This window comes from Eufriesea mexicana, unplaced genomic scaffold (genome assembly GCF_001483705.2).
Source record: "Eufriesea mexicana isolate 0111107269 unplaced genomic scaffold, ASM148370v2 scaffold2792, whole genome shotgun sequence".
Lineage (NCBI taxonomy): Eukaryota > Metazoa > Arthropoda > Insecta > Hymenoptera > Apidae > Eufriesea > Eufriesea mexicana.
The window spans coordinates 737,139-752,094 of record NW_016910897.1 but is presented as its reverse complement, the minus strand read 5'-3'; the positions used below and the strand labels follow the sequence as shown (position 1 = coordinate 752,094).

Below are 14,956 nucleotides of genomic sequence, written 5' to 3'. Positions count from 1 at the left end.
AAATTCAAATATTTAATTTGATTAGTGTACAAAAATAATAACCTACGTGACAATTATAATAATTATTAAATAATTATTCAATAATTTCAATGTATAAATATCTTTAATATTAAGATACAAATAAAAATTTCGATACTATATAATACAACATTTATATTATTTATAATGACGACTTACAAAGATTTAATTTCAAGATCTTTTAAACACAAATCATCTAATTTCATTTTCGAATCTAAAGGTATTTCTTAACATCTCTTAATAATTTTTTCAATAGTTACATGTTTTCTTTGAATTCATAAAGAAGAAATCTTGTCTATTATATCAAAGACAATTATCAAATCTCATAGGTAATGAATTTAACCATATAATATATGATAGAATAAAGAATGTCGGACAATGCTACTATTACATTTCATTAAATTTTACTTAAAAATACATGTTTTCTTCTATTAGTATAACTATAAAATACAATATTTTATTTATAATTTTACGTTATAGAAATTATTAAAATAGAAATTATATGACAAGTAAGAATATGTATAAATTTTTGAGCGCTGCGGTCGATGCAGAGTTGCCGATCATCTCGTGTATTTATTATACGACTTTTTGATTTTGGCCACTTTTATTAAGAAAAATCTTAGAAAAGGCATTTAAAGAATATTTGATAAGGTTTAGTAGCAATTTGAAAGCTATTGTTCAAGTAATTATAATAATTCGTACTCAGTACATTGTGGAATGTGCGAGGAGGAGCTACTGTGTTACGCAGCTCTGCATGATGCCATCCGAAAAATACGCAATAAACACGAAGAATTCGTGTCTTATGCATTATCGAGTTAACATTTTACCACTCGACGTGAGATATGAATTGTTTAATTGGAGTACATTTACGGCTAAACAATATAAATCCGTATTTCTTATTTTTACTCGGTAGCACGTATACGTGGCAACAGAGCAAAGTTGTCGAGTACTCTGTCACTTCCTAGTCAAAAGAAATTCTTCGAGCACAAACAATAATATATTTACACTGTTAAAATAGTGAAATACGGTGTAACTCTAAAAGAGTACTGTCATATATTCTTTTGATATATTTAACTGTCTGTCAAGGTATTAATAGAGAATATTTCTGTGTGCATATTAACGTATCAGCAAGCGTCGGTTTATATATTACATGTGCAACCTGTGTAAAACTCTTCACGGTTAGCATCCTATGAATGTATCAGGAAACAAACATAATTTCAAACTTCTTACAAAGATGCTGTATATTAAGTAAATGATTAATCACGCCACGTAAAAAATATACATGCATATCCTCGTATGATTGAATGTGTAAACATACATACACACACACTTATTTACATACGCCTACAAAGTGTTGGAATTTACAAACATTTTATAAATCTAATGAAAATAGAAGTCAATTATTTCTGTAAGTCTTAATATTATTCTTTTCTTTAATTTTGGTATTATTATATTAACTCATTAAAAATTTTTTATTTTACAACATTTACATTAGTTATCATTTGATAATAAAAATTCTGTTCTATAATAAATTGTATCTTTAACATCCTTTTTTAATGTTTAAAAGAGTGAAATATAATTTATGATTAAACATTTTGTGTAGTAGAGAATATTTTATATCATAGAAAAATAATCATCAAAGAATTTAATTTATCGTCTCTTATTTTGTTAATACAGGTATATTGTATCTACTGATGTATTTATGGCTTTTGTACATACAATAAGCCGATGTTGGCTACATTTAATCTATTGTTTACATGGTATTTTGTTCTTTGGAATATTATATGTATTATGAAGATAACCTGATGAAAGAGCATTGTAAACTAAAAGAAGAAAGCAGCAAGATAAGTGCTGCTAATGGTGCTTTGGCACTGTTATTATTGTCCTCCTAACAACACAATGGAGGAGCCAGCAAAGAAAAAGCAACGTATTGAAAACAATGAAGTTGAAAAAGATACATTATCAGATATTGAGCAACTACAAAATAGTCTGTTGGCACAATGCTTATGTAATATACCAGAAAGCAGTTTGCGTAAACCATTCACTAGTGCAACAGTGGAAGCTGCAGATGGCACTTTTAGATCTTCATTATTATCAGAATGGGAACCTGATCAAACTTTAGAATTCATAAGTGCTCTACAGCTTCTATTTGATTTAGCCATTAAACAGAACATTAGAGGTGTTATGTGCAGAAGAGTAGTAGATGTTTGTGATGCGCTGGCGCGAAACGAGCATGGCATTATAGATCAAATAATTGACCTATCGTGTACAACAAATAAATTTATATCATTTGCTGCTAGCAGAGTTCTTGCATCATTTTTTATTATAACAAAGGAAAATATTGACTCAGCATGGTTAGAAAGATTAACCCAATCTTTAGTGAATACTCATTCTCCAAGTCAAATGTTGTTTACTTTGGATGTTGTAAAAAGAGTTGTGGAACACAAGGATTGCAGTATTCATCCCCTCGAGGACACAGATACTATAGTACCACCATCACATTGTAATACCATATCAGTTTCAGATGCAGAGAGTTTTGATAGTACACCAGTAAAGGCAATGTGTGTTAAAGCATTAGAATCTAAATGGACTAGATTAGTCTCAAAATTTGATGCTATTTTAAGTTCATATACACCTCAACATGAATCAGCTGTCATTACATTTCTTGATTTATGGGAGTCCATTATTTCTGTTAAAGCTAACTTATCTGTTATTGATACCAAACTTTTTTATTCTCAGTTAGATAACCTGGTTGTACTTTTAAATGCTAATGTTCCTGGTGTAATTTGGAGACATCTTCTTGGATTATTTAATGAAGTATTGTGTTATGGAAGCACCTTAGCATTACAAGATGTATTACCAGATGAGCCTTGTTCTCTTGCACATTTGATTGTAAGAGCTGTTAAAGATTGGAGATTATTAGATGCTCTACCGTATCGACATGGTTCTGGAAGATTTGGAGGAGGTTCTGGTGAAGGTGATCGTCCCCTTCTACAAAAAATAGTGCTTTTAGTTTTAAAAAGTGTTGCTGTGACAGTTAAAGAGACACGTAGCGATTCTAGTGACTCTTCTTTGGGTTCTGAAGCAGAAGATCTTGATGCTGATATGGCAGTTATTGAAAGAAGCATTAGAGAAGTTTTACGACAACTTGATCAATGTGTTAAAACACTAATGCCATTTCATCCTGAAATGCCTTTATCACAATGGGTTGTACAAATGTTTCATGATCAAGATGATTTTTTGATTGAAGGCATGGTGTGTTGTTTAGATGTAGCTGTTGGTTTATTTTATAGAGGACCTCCACAAAATGATCTAGGTCATATGCTTAGTCCGACTTTAACTTTCATACAATTTATACATGCTGTATCTCATGACCCAGATGTTTTATTAGATTTACTTGTCAGTAATGAGACCTGTTTCTTATTATACTTATTGAGATTTCTGAAATATGTTAAAAGAAATTGGACAGAATTTGTCTCTTGTTGTGGCAGAGAGCTAGATGATACCATGACAATATTGATAAGACTTCGTTTAGCAATTGATAGATTAGTATCAAAAGCTTTGTTTCCTTATAACATAAATCCAGTTCTACGTTTGTTAGAAAAATGTGAGTCCTTCTATGAAGGAAATATAGAGAATTAATTATTTGATTATATGTTGAGATTCAAAATTTTGATTTGCCAGACTAATGTACAAACTACAAGGATAAAAGCTTTGTCATCTGGCTTATTTCATCAGTCAAAAAGTAATTCAAAATTGTATAATCTTGTCAACTTCATTTTGATAAACGACTGAATTATGCTACTGTCTTTTGTAGTACTCATTGTTTAGAATAATATTAGAGGATTCAGAAAAAGAACATTCCTATTTATTATATTTAGCAAAATTTTATTCATTCAAAACTATTGTTGAAGTTTTATGCAAGAATTATGTTTTGCATTTCATGGTTGAAGTATAAATGGATTGAAGTAGTACAAAGATTAGCTAAAATTATATGCTTCAAAATGAAATTGCACTTTTGTGGTGCTATGAAAATATATTTGCCAAAGCACCATTGGAAATAAATTTAAATGTATACTATTAGAGTAATATTTATATGTATACATAAAAGTTAAATGTACAATTTGCCAGTCAAATAGAATTATGTAAGTTGGATTTTGATGTGCTCTATTAGATATATATAAACATATACTTTTGTATATTACAATATTAAATTTATGAAAAACTTTACAAAGCGTTTTACGAAAAGTACTAAAAAAATATATGGTATGAAAGTCTTTGGTTTCAAAAGTGCAAGGTATAAAGACAAAAGTTATCACATCAATATATTAAATTATAAAATTGGCTTTGGGATTTTATACCATTAATAAAATGTTTAATTGTATTTGTTAAATCAAAATTTATAAATAAATTCATTTGTTTATTTAATAACTGAAAATTATAATACGATTTTATGACCTCTATTATGTCCATGTACTTAAATACAGGTGTAAAATTCAATAATGTTTATTAAAATGAAACATTGTCATATTGTCATGATTTATTAATAATGTATAGATAATAATATTGTAAAATATTGCAAGAATATAAATGTAAAGTTACTGGCAATGTAAATGAAAGTTATTGACATTTAAAATTATGCCAGTATTAATAAATTATTAGATACAAATGGCAATTACTTGGCTCATGGCAAATTGCTCCTAAGTTGAAGTTAAGAACAATATTTGCCATGAATATTGTCAACAAATTAAAGTATTTGTATATATTAATTCTAATGTTAACTATGCATACTTTAAAATTAACTTTGTAAGTATGGTACATGTAATACACTAAAAATCTACATATTTTTACTTTTATAATCATGGTGTAATTTTATTTATCATTTCCCTTTACAGATATTTTAACAACGTTCGTAACTTATACATGTACGATGCAAAATGGGAAAGAAAATAAATTATAAATATATATTGAAATGTTAAAAATGATCAAAATAAAAACTAAGTATAATTATAAAATTACAGACGCGATATATAGGATACTGTATATGTTTATGCATTAGCTTAATTTATGTCTCCAAATTGGGATGTGTAAACAACAAAAGCTGCAGAAGTATTGTAAAATCTAAAATGAACTGTAAATAGTAATGTCTGAAACTCAATTTATATTTTCCAAAATCGGGTACGATTTTTGGGGACAAATGAAATTGATTATGAACTTAAAGGTCATATACAGTCTAAAATAAATTTTAGTTGCGGTTATTACTGTTCATTACGTAAAAACTGTTTTTTAATTTCAATTTTCAAATTCTTAAAATTCAATAGGAATGGACTGCAAATATTGATGTAGGGTACATTGGTCCTTAATCCTACTTTCATATTAAAAATATTTGTGTTTAAAAACGTAGAAAATAAATTTAGAGAATAAATAAAAATTTTTGTATCTTAGAAAAACAAAGTTTAGTTCGATATACTAGCTTATATAACTATTTTTATATCAATTTTTATGATATTTAATTATTTAAAAGTATTAAATTTATTTAAAAATGAGAATTTAAAGAAAATCGGAATTTTAATGAATTTAATAGAATTTTTAAGCATTAAAGAAAAGATTATATATATATATAAACAAACGAAACAAACAAAAATGGAAGTAGAGGAAAAACGAATTTACACAATATACTCTTATGTATAGGAAAGATATTAATTTTGAAAAAATGTATAGATTTTCTAATATATGAAAAATGTTTGCCAAAGCTTTTTGAAAAGTTCCTTAAAAAATTTTATTTCATATTTCGAAGTTATTTAATTTTACATTGTATTATTAGAGCATTCCTTTGCTTCAAAATAAAATTATACAAAATTATTTAATTTTTGGATACAAGGTGTGACTGGGTATTTAAAAATTTGTTTTAAAATTATCTATATTTTAATAAAGATATAAAACTTATATTTTTGTAATATTATTAAAAATAATATAATTTTTGAACTAATACAACATATTCCATTTTGCGGTAATAGAACATATACTAATATATTATTGATGTGACGTACTGACTTTACTTAAGATTGTTCATGGTATGTGAATGAATATTTAAATAGTTCAAAAAACTAATTTTTCATGTGAAATATCTTATCTTTTTAGCACGAACTTTTTTATTTGTTCAGCGATAATATTTCAGTTTTTTGCAAATAGTTTTTAGTACGACATCTACTGTTTCTTACGAAGTATTACATACTGCTGCTACATTAAAAAATCTTGTGGTATATTGACAGCGTATACGGCAAAGCAAGGTATTGTATGTCATTTATTAATATTTTTATTGTAAGTACATATTATTTTTATTTTATTAGGACATTTTATGTTTTGGTAACAATTATTTGTTACTTTTGATTAAAGGTTTCGTCAAAATGGAACACAAATTACTGGAAAGGATAAAAAGACTTGGGTATGTAACTGGAGGTTATAATGTTGAACAATATTAATATTTAATATTTAGCCTTATATAATATTTAAAAGAATTTCATAAGTCACCTCCATTTATTGTACATGTAATTTTTATAACAATATGTTTAATACCAAATTTAATAATCTTATTATTTTATAAAATTTCTTGTGTAGATATAATGGACAGTTGGCGGAGTCTAGAAAATTTAAAGAAGCTTTAAAACAAGGTTCAAAATCGCCCGAATTTACAAAGCTTGTAGCTTGGTTAGCAGATGAGCTTGCAATACTCAATAATATGGATGAAAGTATTCATGAAATATCATCATCAGATGATTCTAGTTCCTTCTTATTAGAGTTAAGCTGTTTCCTTAAGGAATTAGGATGTATGAATGAGAGATTAATGACTGGTAATGTTAATTCAAGATTGGCAACTGAACAAGATAGATATATCTTATTAGATTTTTTGGGAGTAGAATTACAAACTAGCAGATTATTAGAATTTAAAAAGCAAAAGAATTCAACTTCCATGGTTGTTGTAAGTTTTTAATCTCAAGGTATGCTCAAAATGTTTAAACAATATTATAGTTTTATTAAAATAAATGTATATATACTTTTTATAGCTAGAGAGTAGCACAGCTAAAAACCTTAAAGATCTGTTAATAGCTTTAAATTTTGAGAAGCCACCATATGATATTACTTGTGAAAAGCTTTTTACAAGACTAGAAAATAAATTGACTGAAGTATTAAAAACAGCTCCCCCTGAGCTTGTAGGACAACCATTAATTACTCATGAATTCTCAGAAGGAGATTGGAAAGATCTTCAACGTATACAACAAGAGTTACATGATGAGTATAGAATGCGCCGTGATATGTTGCTTAAAAGACTTGATGTAACAGTACAATCTTTCCTAGTAAGTACATATGAATTATTTTAAAATGAAATTATATGTGTCATTTATATTTTTATAAAATCTAAAAACTCATAATTTATATTTCTAAAAATAGTGGTCGGATAGAATGAAAGCTAAAGAGACTGAATTAAATAGGCGATATGAAGAAATTAGAAAATTTCTAAGTGCTGAACCAGATATTACATTTGCTGATTTATTAGCAACAAGAGATGATATTGCATTAATGGAAAAAACAAGCAATGCAAGTGTTAGGAAAAATACTCGAAGTGAAATTAATAGTGTTATTATAGGTGAAGTGCCAGACAGGGGTGGAAGACCATATGAACAAGAACCACCACCACCTGAGATGCCGCCCTGGCAAAAAGATAGGGTACCAGGACCTTCAACGTCTGGGTTAGTCAAAGTTAGGAAAAGTAATTTTAAGTATGATAAATTCAAGTAAATACACATAGTTTTATATTTTAGAGGAGGTCGAGGGGGTGGTAGAGGTGGTGGCCGTGGAGGTGGAGGGGGTTTTCAGAGTTCTAATGTAACTTACACCAATGATAATAGAAGTTCATATAGCGGTAATATTGGATATGGAGACAGTGGATTCCAAGGTTCCAACTTTTCCCCTAACAGTGGTGGATATGGTGGACAAGGACATGGAGGAAAACAAGGAGGGGGGTATGGAAGTGGATATGCAGGACAAGGAGGTAGTGGATATAGAGGACAAGGAGGTGAATATGGAGGAGGACAAGGAGGTGGATATGGAGGACAAGGAGGTGGATATGGAGGACAAGGAGGTGGATATGGAGGACAAGGAGGTGGATATGGAGGACAAGGAGGTGGGTATGGAGGAGGGCGAGGAGGTGGATATGGTAGTGGGCAAGGAGGTGGATATGGAGGTGGACAAGGAGGTGGATACAGTGGAGGACAAGGAGGTGGATACAGTGGAGGACAAGGAGGTGGATATAGAGGAGGACAAGGAGGTGGATATGGTGGAGGGCAAGGAGGTGGATATGGAGGAGGGCAAGGAAGTGTATATGGAGGAAGGCAAGGAAGCAGTTACGGAGAAAGTCATAGAGGGAGTTATGGAGGAGGATATGGAAATGGTGGAAATAACTCTTATAGTGGAAACAACAGAGATGGAGGTAATAAATTTTAAGAAATGGATGAAAATAGAAAATTTCAAAATTGTTTATTGTTTATCTCAATTTTATAAACGATTTTAATCAAATTATTGATTTACGATTAGTACTCAGAATATGATCATTGGAACTGTTATCCAGGCAATTCAGGTCCTATATTACAGTCCGAATATAAAGGTGGACAACAGTATCAAAGAGGAGGTTCTGGTAATAGAGGAAGAGGAGGTAGAGTTCAGGGAGGATGGAATCAAGGTGGAAGCAATTCCGGATTAGATAACTATCAACGTGGTGGCTATAATCGTGGCGGAGGACGAAGAGGACGACAATACTAAAATATTTTATGTAAAATATTATTCTTATGATTGTAATATTAATAGTAAAAAATATTTACATCACAGAGCATAATAATTAATATCAATGGATTTCTATTTAACAAACAAATGCTTAATAATTTATATACCTCATATTATGTTTTCATATATTACATGTATTATAAAATAATTGAAAACATTAATCATAAACTAAAAATGAATTAGAAACATTGATATTATTTTTAAAATATAAATTATATATTCTTATAGGAGTTATAATAATTATTATATTCTATTCTGTAATGCCTATGTTTTAAATATTATTTTTGGCTATGTTCTTGCATTTTAAACGTTAATTTTATCTATGTACTCATGTATGAATCTCTTAGAATGGAAAAATAATGATTATGTTGAAATTAACTGTGTATAATGAAATATGTAAGGAGACAAAATTGATTAATGAAATTATTTAATTGTTTAAAATATTTACTAAACATATATTATAATTGCATATCAATAATTTTTATTTGAATATATATAAAACTATATAAAAACATAAAATGATTTACTTCTTTGATTTCGTTGAATTTATTAGTTGATTATTATGAAAATGAAAAGTAGAATTTATTTTATATAGTAAAAATTTACAAAAATTTTAATTGTATCTAGAGATTTCTGTTAAATATAACTAGAACAGTACCTTCTACATTCCTGTTGGTTTGTGCTTCAGTGTTTTATTAGCCGTCTATAAATTACACAGGTTTAGATATATGGGAAAACAAAATGCCGATATGCGTTTTTTGGTTGAATCATTGTATTTATTTTACATTATTTATTTGGAAATATCAAAAATTTTGTTATATAGGAATATTAAATTTAATATTGGTGTGATTTAATATAAAGTTTAAATATCTCGCGCAACCTACGTCATAGTTTATAACTGCAATCTATGTATGTGTCATATGACTTATAAAGTTCAGTGTTTTGTCTGTCAAGTGTTATTTTTTCTGACTACTGTTATCGACCAGTATAAAAGATTGATATGTATTATCAAGCAATGACACAATTACGAAATACTTGATCGACTGATTCACCTTAGGTACTTATATCTGTACATACATATAGTAATTTGTTATTAATGTTGTCTTTTAATATAACTAATTTAAATTATACTTTGTTTAAAAATACATATCATTTTTACATATATTAATAAATGATTAAAATGTTCAATGTTTTTATAATGAATTTGAGAAATGTCAAGTGTTTTAACAAGTTTACTTACATATGGTTAACTTTTATTTCAATTTATGTGTAAGGTTCACAAAGGAAATTGCACATATAAATTATATTATTCATAAAAAAGAAAAATGTCAGGAGGAGAACGAAAAAAACGTGCTTGTGACAGAGGACAAGGTTGGGAAGAAGCAGGTGCTGAATTTTATCAGGAAAGTTATCCTGCTGCAATTGAAGCAGATTTGCAGCAAGCATTACAGAGAGATCCTTCTCATATAGCTACTTTACTTCCGAGTAAAAAGTCTCGTGTTGGTAAGTCTATGGATAATAGAATTTGTATAAAAAACGAATAATACATACTTCTTATATTAATAATAGCTACTTCTAAACGAATACGTAATGATACAAAAACAACACTGAGAAGACGTACTAGTACAAGATCTCGTGGCACAACTACATCAAGACGTATGTCAACAAATATTCATGATGCAGCAGTATCTATGTTACCAGATTTATCTGAAAATTTATCTAATGAAGAACGTACATGGGAAGAAATAATGCAAATTAAGGCTATGCCTGTGTGTATGGCACAAAAAATGCAATTAAAAAATCAATTACAAGTAAGTTAATGATAATACTAATAAACAAGAATAAAACTGGGATGTGTTTAATTAAATTTATTTATTTTAGAGTGCTACAAAATTAAGATTGCAAGGTTTTGAGCAATTAAAATGGCAACGAAGAAAAGCTTGGCAACAATTTCGTATCAGGATGAAGGAAGCATATTCAAAAATGGAGTTATGGAATGACAGTCTTAAAACAATTGGTGGAAACTTTGGAATGGGGATAGTAGCATACTTTTTATTCATCAAATGGTTAATGTATCTTAATGTTCTTTTATTCACAATTATGTTTTTATTTATTATGTTACCTACAATATTATTGGATATGCCAGAAGAAGAACCATGCATAAATTCAAATAATAGTCACAGCATATCTTGCTGTTCAGAGTTATATTGGAATATAACTCAAGAAAGTAGTAGTATAACAAATATTGTGCAAGGCACTGGTATCCTAGAATACACTTTATTATTTTACGGTTCATATAGTTATATGACTTATGATACTTCTGGTATATTTTATAATTTACCATTATCCTATATTTGTGCCACTATTGGAGTGTTTATTTTTAGTCTAATAGCAATTGTTAAATCAGCTGCTAAAAGTTTCAAACAAAGAGTAGTCGAAAATGAAGGTCAATTTTATCAATACTGTAACTTAGTTTTTGGTGGTTGGGATTATTGTATACATAATGAAAAATCTGCAGCTGTAAAGCATAAAGCATTACACAATGAAATGAAAGCATTTCTAGAAGCTGAGAGACTAGAAGAAGAAAGACAAAATCGGACAAGAGAAGAAATAACAAAATTATTTCTTATGCGTTTGTTTATTAATTTAATAGTTTTAACAGTGTTATGTGGCTGTGGTATGTTTATTTATTATATATTTGAATTTTCTTTTGATCTAATTTCACCACAAAGCAGTGAAATATACAATTTACAATATTTATCATTAAATAGAATTGCACACTTATTTTTTGAGTTTCTTCCATATATATGTATTGTTGTCTTAAATCTTGTAGTACCATTTCTATTTCGATATCTAGTCTCTCTAGAAAATTATAGTCCTTCATTTGTTATACGCATAACTCTATTGCGAACTGTATTTTTACGACTTTCTTCTCTAATTGTTTTGCTCACATCTTTTTATAGACTAATTGTAACTGAGGTAATGGATAATGAATGTACTAATAATGCTAGTAGACGACCATTATGTTGGGAAACATTTATAGGACAACAATTCTTTAAACTCTACATCACTGACCTTTTTCTCCAGTTCTTCATAACATTTTTTGTCAATTTTCCTAGATCGTTAATAGCAAAACATACGGAAAACAAGGTATTACGTTTTTTCGGAGAACAAGAATTTGATTTACCTAAACATGTATTGGATGTTGTTTATTTGCAAACCATCTGTTGGCTTGGTTTTTTTTTTGCACCTTTATTACCATTAGTTGCTATAATTGGTACTTTTCTATTGTTTTATATTAAAAAATTTGCTTGTTTAGTAAATAGTACTCCATCAAGTAAAGTTTACAGAGCAAGTAAATCAAATGCTTTTTTTATGTTGATACTATTAATCTCTTTTGTTCTATCTACAGTTCCAGTTGGTTATTCTATTGCTGAAATAGAACCATCAAAATCTTGTGGCCCATTTAGAGGTTTTAAATCTGTATGGTCACTATTAATTGTAATGTTTGCAGAATTCCCTGTTTGGCTGCAATCTATTTTATATTTTCTTGGAACTGCTGGATTTGGTGTGCCAGCTTTTGTTGTTCTTACTCTATTATTATATTATTATTATGCTGTATCGATAGCAAACAAACACATGGTTACAGTGTTAAAGAATCAATTAGTATTAGAAGGTCATGATAAACAATTCCTACTTAATAGATTGAGTGCATTTATTAAACAACAACAAGATCAGAACAAATATCATCAAGAACAAGGAAATGAGTTGGGTACATTCTCATAATCAGTATTATGAATATTAAAATAATTTTTATATAATAATTTTTAAAATGCATAAATTCAGTAAATGTTTAATACAGACACATATAAACTGTATAAAACTTATTTAAATTTGTCTGATTTATATTTACTTTTTATAAGATAATATGACTTTAATTTACATATTTAAATATGTAGTTAGTGGTAATTTCCTAACTTTTCCTAAATTTATATATATATATTTAGTTATTTATCTATTCAGTTATTAAACAATTCTAAATAAATTAAGAAAACAATACTTAAAAATCAGGGTACAAAGTAAAAACTGTGCAATAGTAGAAAAAGTCACAAATTATTTACTATGTATTTATAGTTTTAGTAACAGTAGAAGGATTAAGATACATATATTATGGTAGTATTTGGTGTAAGAACATTGTGTTTTTCTTAAATAGTTTTTCATAATGTAGTAAATAAACCAATGTGATTGATGTTTTTGTAGTAACATGAAATATCATAATCTTTTTAATTTATAAATATATAGTAGGGTGCTTTTGCAAAAATGAAGTGAAGTGATATATGATGGACCTATTTTTAGATTAGCTGGGTATTAGAAATATGATGCAGTTGTAAATAGGTTGTGTAGGCTGATCAGGAGGTCCTTAATAATAAGAACACATTTCATAGTAGAGTATTTATTACTTAAATACCAAAGTACTCATTAGTTAAAAAAATGTTAATTTATATAAAATGTTTATTTTTATAAATTTCATTTTTTACAACTATATTTTTTGTTTATTATTTTATGATTCTAAGAGTAACTTTACAATATACATTTTTTACATAAGTACATTTAAAACTTATTCTAATAGAAATGTTTATATTGAACTTTCTAAGTTTCAAATATCAATTACTCTGTACTTTAACAAGGAAAAGTTTGTTCATCTTTATCACTGCCATTGTACATGAAACTAGAGTTACTTAAACATTTTTATATATATATATATGCATGTATAAAAATCTTTAATAGGATATATGCATGTGTTTTTTGAGAATATTCATTCCAAAACTGCCAATATATGTTAAATAGTTTTCAAAAAGCATTTTATATAAATTTTATACAAAATACTATAAACAAACAGCTGACTGTCACACAGAATGTGACTTTAACTGGAAATTATATCATATTAACTATTGATTTATAAGTAATGGTCTGTTTCTCCGATGTCATTATAAACAGTATTAAAAATATTACAATATATTATACTTAGTAGTATCATATGTATGTAATAAGAAAAAAATCTTCTGTGTTAACAAAACAGTAGAAAATGCTTTCATCTTCATTGCAACTTTTATATATTTATAAAAATAAGAAACTGAATTACAAATATACTATTTATCTTATAAAAGACTGCACATTTTTGAAACAGCTTTCCTAATTAAACCAGAAATTATTTGCAATATTTATCTATATCATAAGGGATTATAAGATGTCTGTTGTATATGACAAAATATATGCTCATGATATAAAATATGGTTAATAAACTATAACATATATAAAATATACAAAATATTTATTTTTATCTTTATATTAAAATAGAGTAATCTTTATAATTCATTAAATTTGAAATAGTATTTTGAATTATGTTAAGATCCGATTTTTAATTATAATTCTGTAGAATGTAGCTAAGGAAAAAATATATCATAATTAAATATTAATTATATTCTACAAAATATACAATATTTTTATTTCTCACTTAACAACTTACTGCTTCAGCAATATCGATCCAATCCATGGCAGCTGCTAAGGCATCATTTTTTGATGGTAATTTATCATAATTCCAGTAAGTAAAATGAGAAAATGTTCCCATAGAGTATAAATTACGTTCTATGTTTTCTACTTCTGTCTTTTTGCGCTCAATAAATGTAATACCTTTATATCCAGAAGGAAATGTAATTTTTTTCCCTTGAAGCGGATATCCTCGGAATTAAAAATTATAATCTATATAAAAAGAAAGTAATTTTAAATTTAATTTCAAATATTTCATTTAAATATATTTATAGTAATATTATTAATAGCAAAAAGTGACATATAAACATGTATGTTTATCGATAACGAATTCAAATTTAATAAACTTACGTTCATCATCCATTTTACGAATGTAAGGTGTAAAATATGAAGAAATATTTGCAGATTCATCACAATAAATTTTGCATGGCATTAAGTGCAGTACATTTTGTTTTTCCTCGGATAAATCATGGTTCATGTGCAAATGAATAGCCATATTTAAACGGAAGTACCGCATTGTATTTAGGCGGGAACAAGTTCAATCTTCATAAAT

At 27.6% G+C, this 14,956-nt stretch overlaps 4 protein-coding genes across 5 annotated transcripts; 3 read left to right on the top strand and 1 right to left on the bottom strand.

The window, feature by feature from the left end:
* The first annotated feature begins 1,359 nt into the window (after positions 1-1,359).
* Positions 1,360-3,660, top strand: lin (protein lines homolog). Its single transcript, XM_017904249.1, has 2 exons — positions 1,360-1,426; positions 1,696-3,660. Exon 2 carries the CDS (start codon positions 1,876-1,878, stop codon positions 3,658-3,660), a length of 1,785 nt encoding a protein of 594 aa, XP_017759738.1. The 5' UTR covers positions 1,360-1,426; positions 1,696-1,875.
* A 2,555-nt stretch (positions 3,661-6,215) lies between these two features.
* LOC108550509 (protein FAM98B) lies at positions 6,216-8,958 on the top strand. Of its 2 annotated transcripts, none has more exons than XM_017904246.1 (7): positions 6,216-6,308; positions 6,415-6,463; positions 6,637-6,997; positions 7,083-7,373; positions 7,468-7,766; positions 7,839-8,506; positions 8,645-8,958. In XM_017904246.1, exons 2-7 carry the CDS (start codon positions 6,426-6,428, stop codon positions 8,833-8,835), a joined length of 1,848 nt encoding a protein of 615 aa, XP_017759735.1. In that variant the 5' UTR covers positions 6,216-6,308; positions 6,415-6,425; the 3' UTR covers positions 8,836-8,958. The 2 variants fall into 2 exon arrangements, with proteins under 2 accessions (XP_017759735.1, XP_017759736.1); XM_017904247.1 differs by having other exon boundaries at positions 6,369-6,463.
* Positions 8,959-10,136: 1,178 nt separating this feature from the next.
* LOC108550515 (transmembrane channel-like protein 7) lies at positions 10,137-12,642 on the top strand. The gene is made up of 3 exons (XM_017904254.1): positions 10,137-10,359; positions 10,426-10,667; positions 10,738-12,642. The coding sequence occupies exons 1-3, from the start codon at positions 10,182-10,184 to the stop codon at positions 12,640-12,642; spliced, it is 2,325 nt and encodes a 774-aa protein (XP_017759743.1). The 5' UTR covers positions 10,137-10,181.
* A 1,624-nt stretch (positions 12,643-14,266) lies between these two features.
* LOC108550526 (ribonuclease H2 subunit C) lies at positions 14,267-14,899 on the bottom strand. Its single transcript, XM_017904265.1, is given in 3 exon segments — positions 14,267-14,300; positions 14,384-14,616; positions 14,755-14,899. Coding segments are annotated over 3 exon segments (399 nt in total). The 3' UTR covers positions 14,267-14,279.
* Between the last annotated feature and the right edge of the window lie 57 nt (positions 14,900-14,956).

Bases quoted from the DNA above. Each gene is read 5' to 3' on its own strand.
- lin (XM_017904249.1), top strand. From the start codon at position 1,876: ATGGTGCTTTGGCACTGTTATTATTGTCCTCCTAACAACACAATGGAG.
- LOC108550509 (XM_017904246.1), top strand. From the start codon at position 6,426: ATGGAACACAAATTACTGGAAAGGATAAAAAGACTTGG. The intron at 7,374-7,467 runs GTAAGTACATAT...TTCTAAAAATAG, and splicing joins TAACAGTACAATCTTTCCTA to TGGTCGGATAGAATGAAAGC. The intron at 7,767-7,838 runs GTTAGTCAAAGT...TTTATATTTTAG, and splicing joins CCAGGACCTTCAACGTCTGG to AGGAGGTCGAGGGGGTGGTA.
- LOC108550515 (XM_017904254.1), top strand. From the start codon at position 10,182: ATGTCAGGAGGAGAACGAAAAAAACGTGCTTGTGACAGAGGACAAGGT. The intron at 10,360-10,425 runs GTAAGTCTATGG...TATTAATAATAG, and splicing joins GAGTAAAAAGTCTCGTGTTG to CTACTTCTAAACGAATACGT. The intron at 10,668-10,737 runs GTAAGTTAATGA...TATTTATTTTAG, and splicing joins AATTAAAAAATCAATTACAA to AGTGCTACAAAATTAAGATT.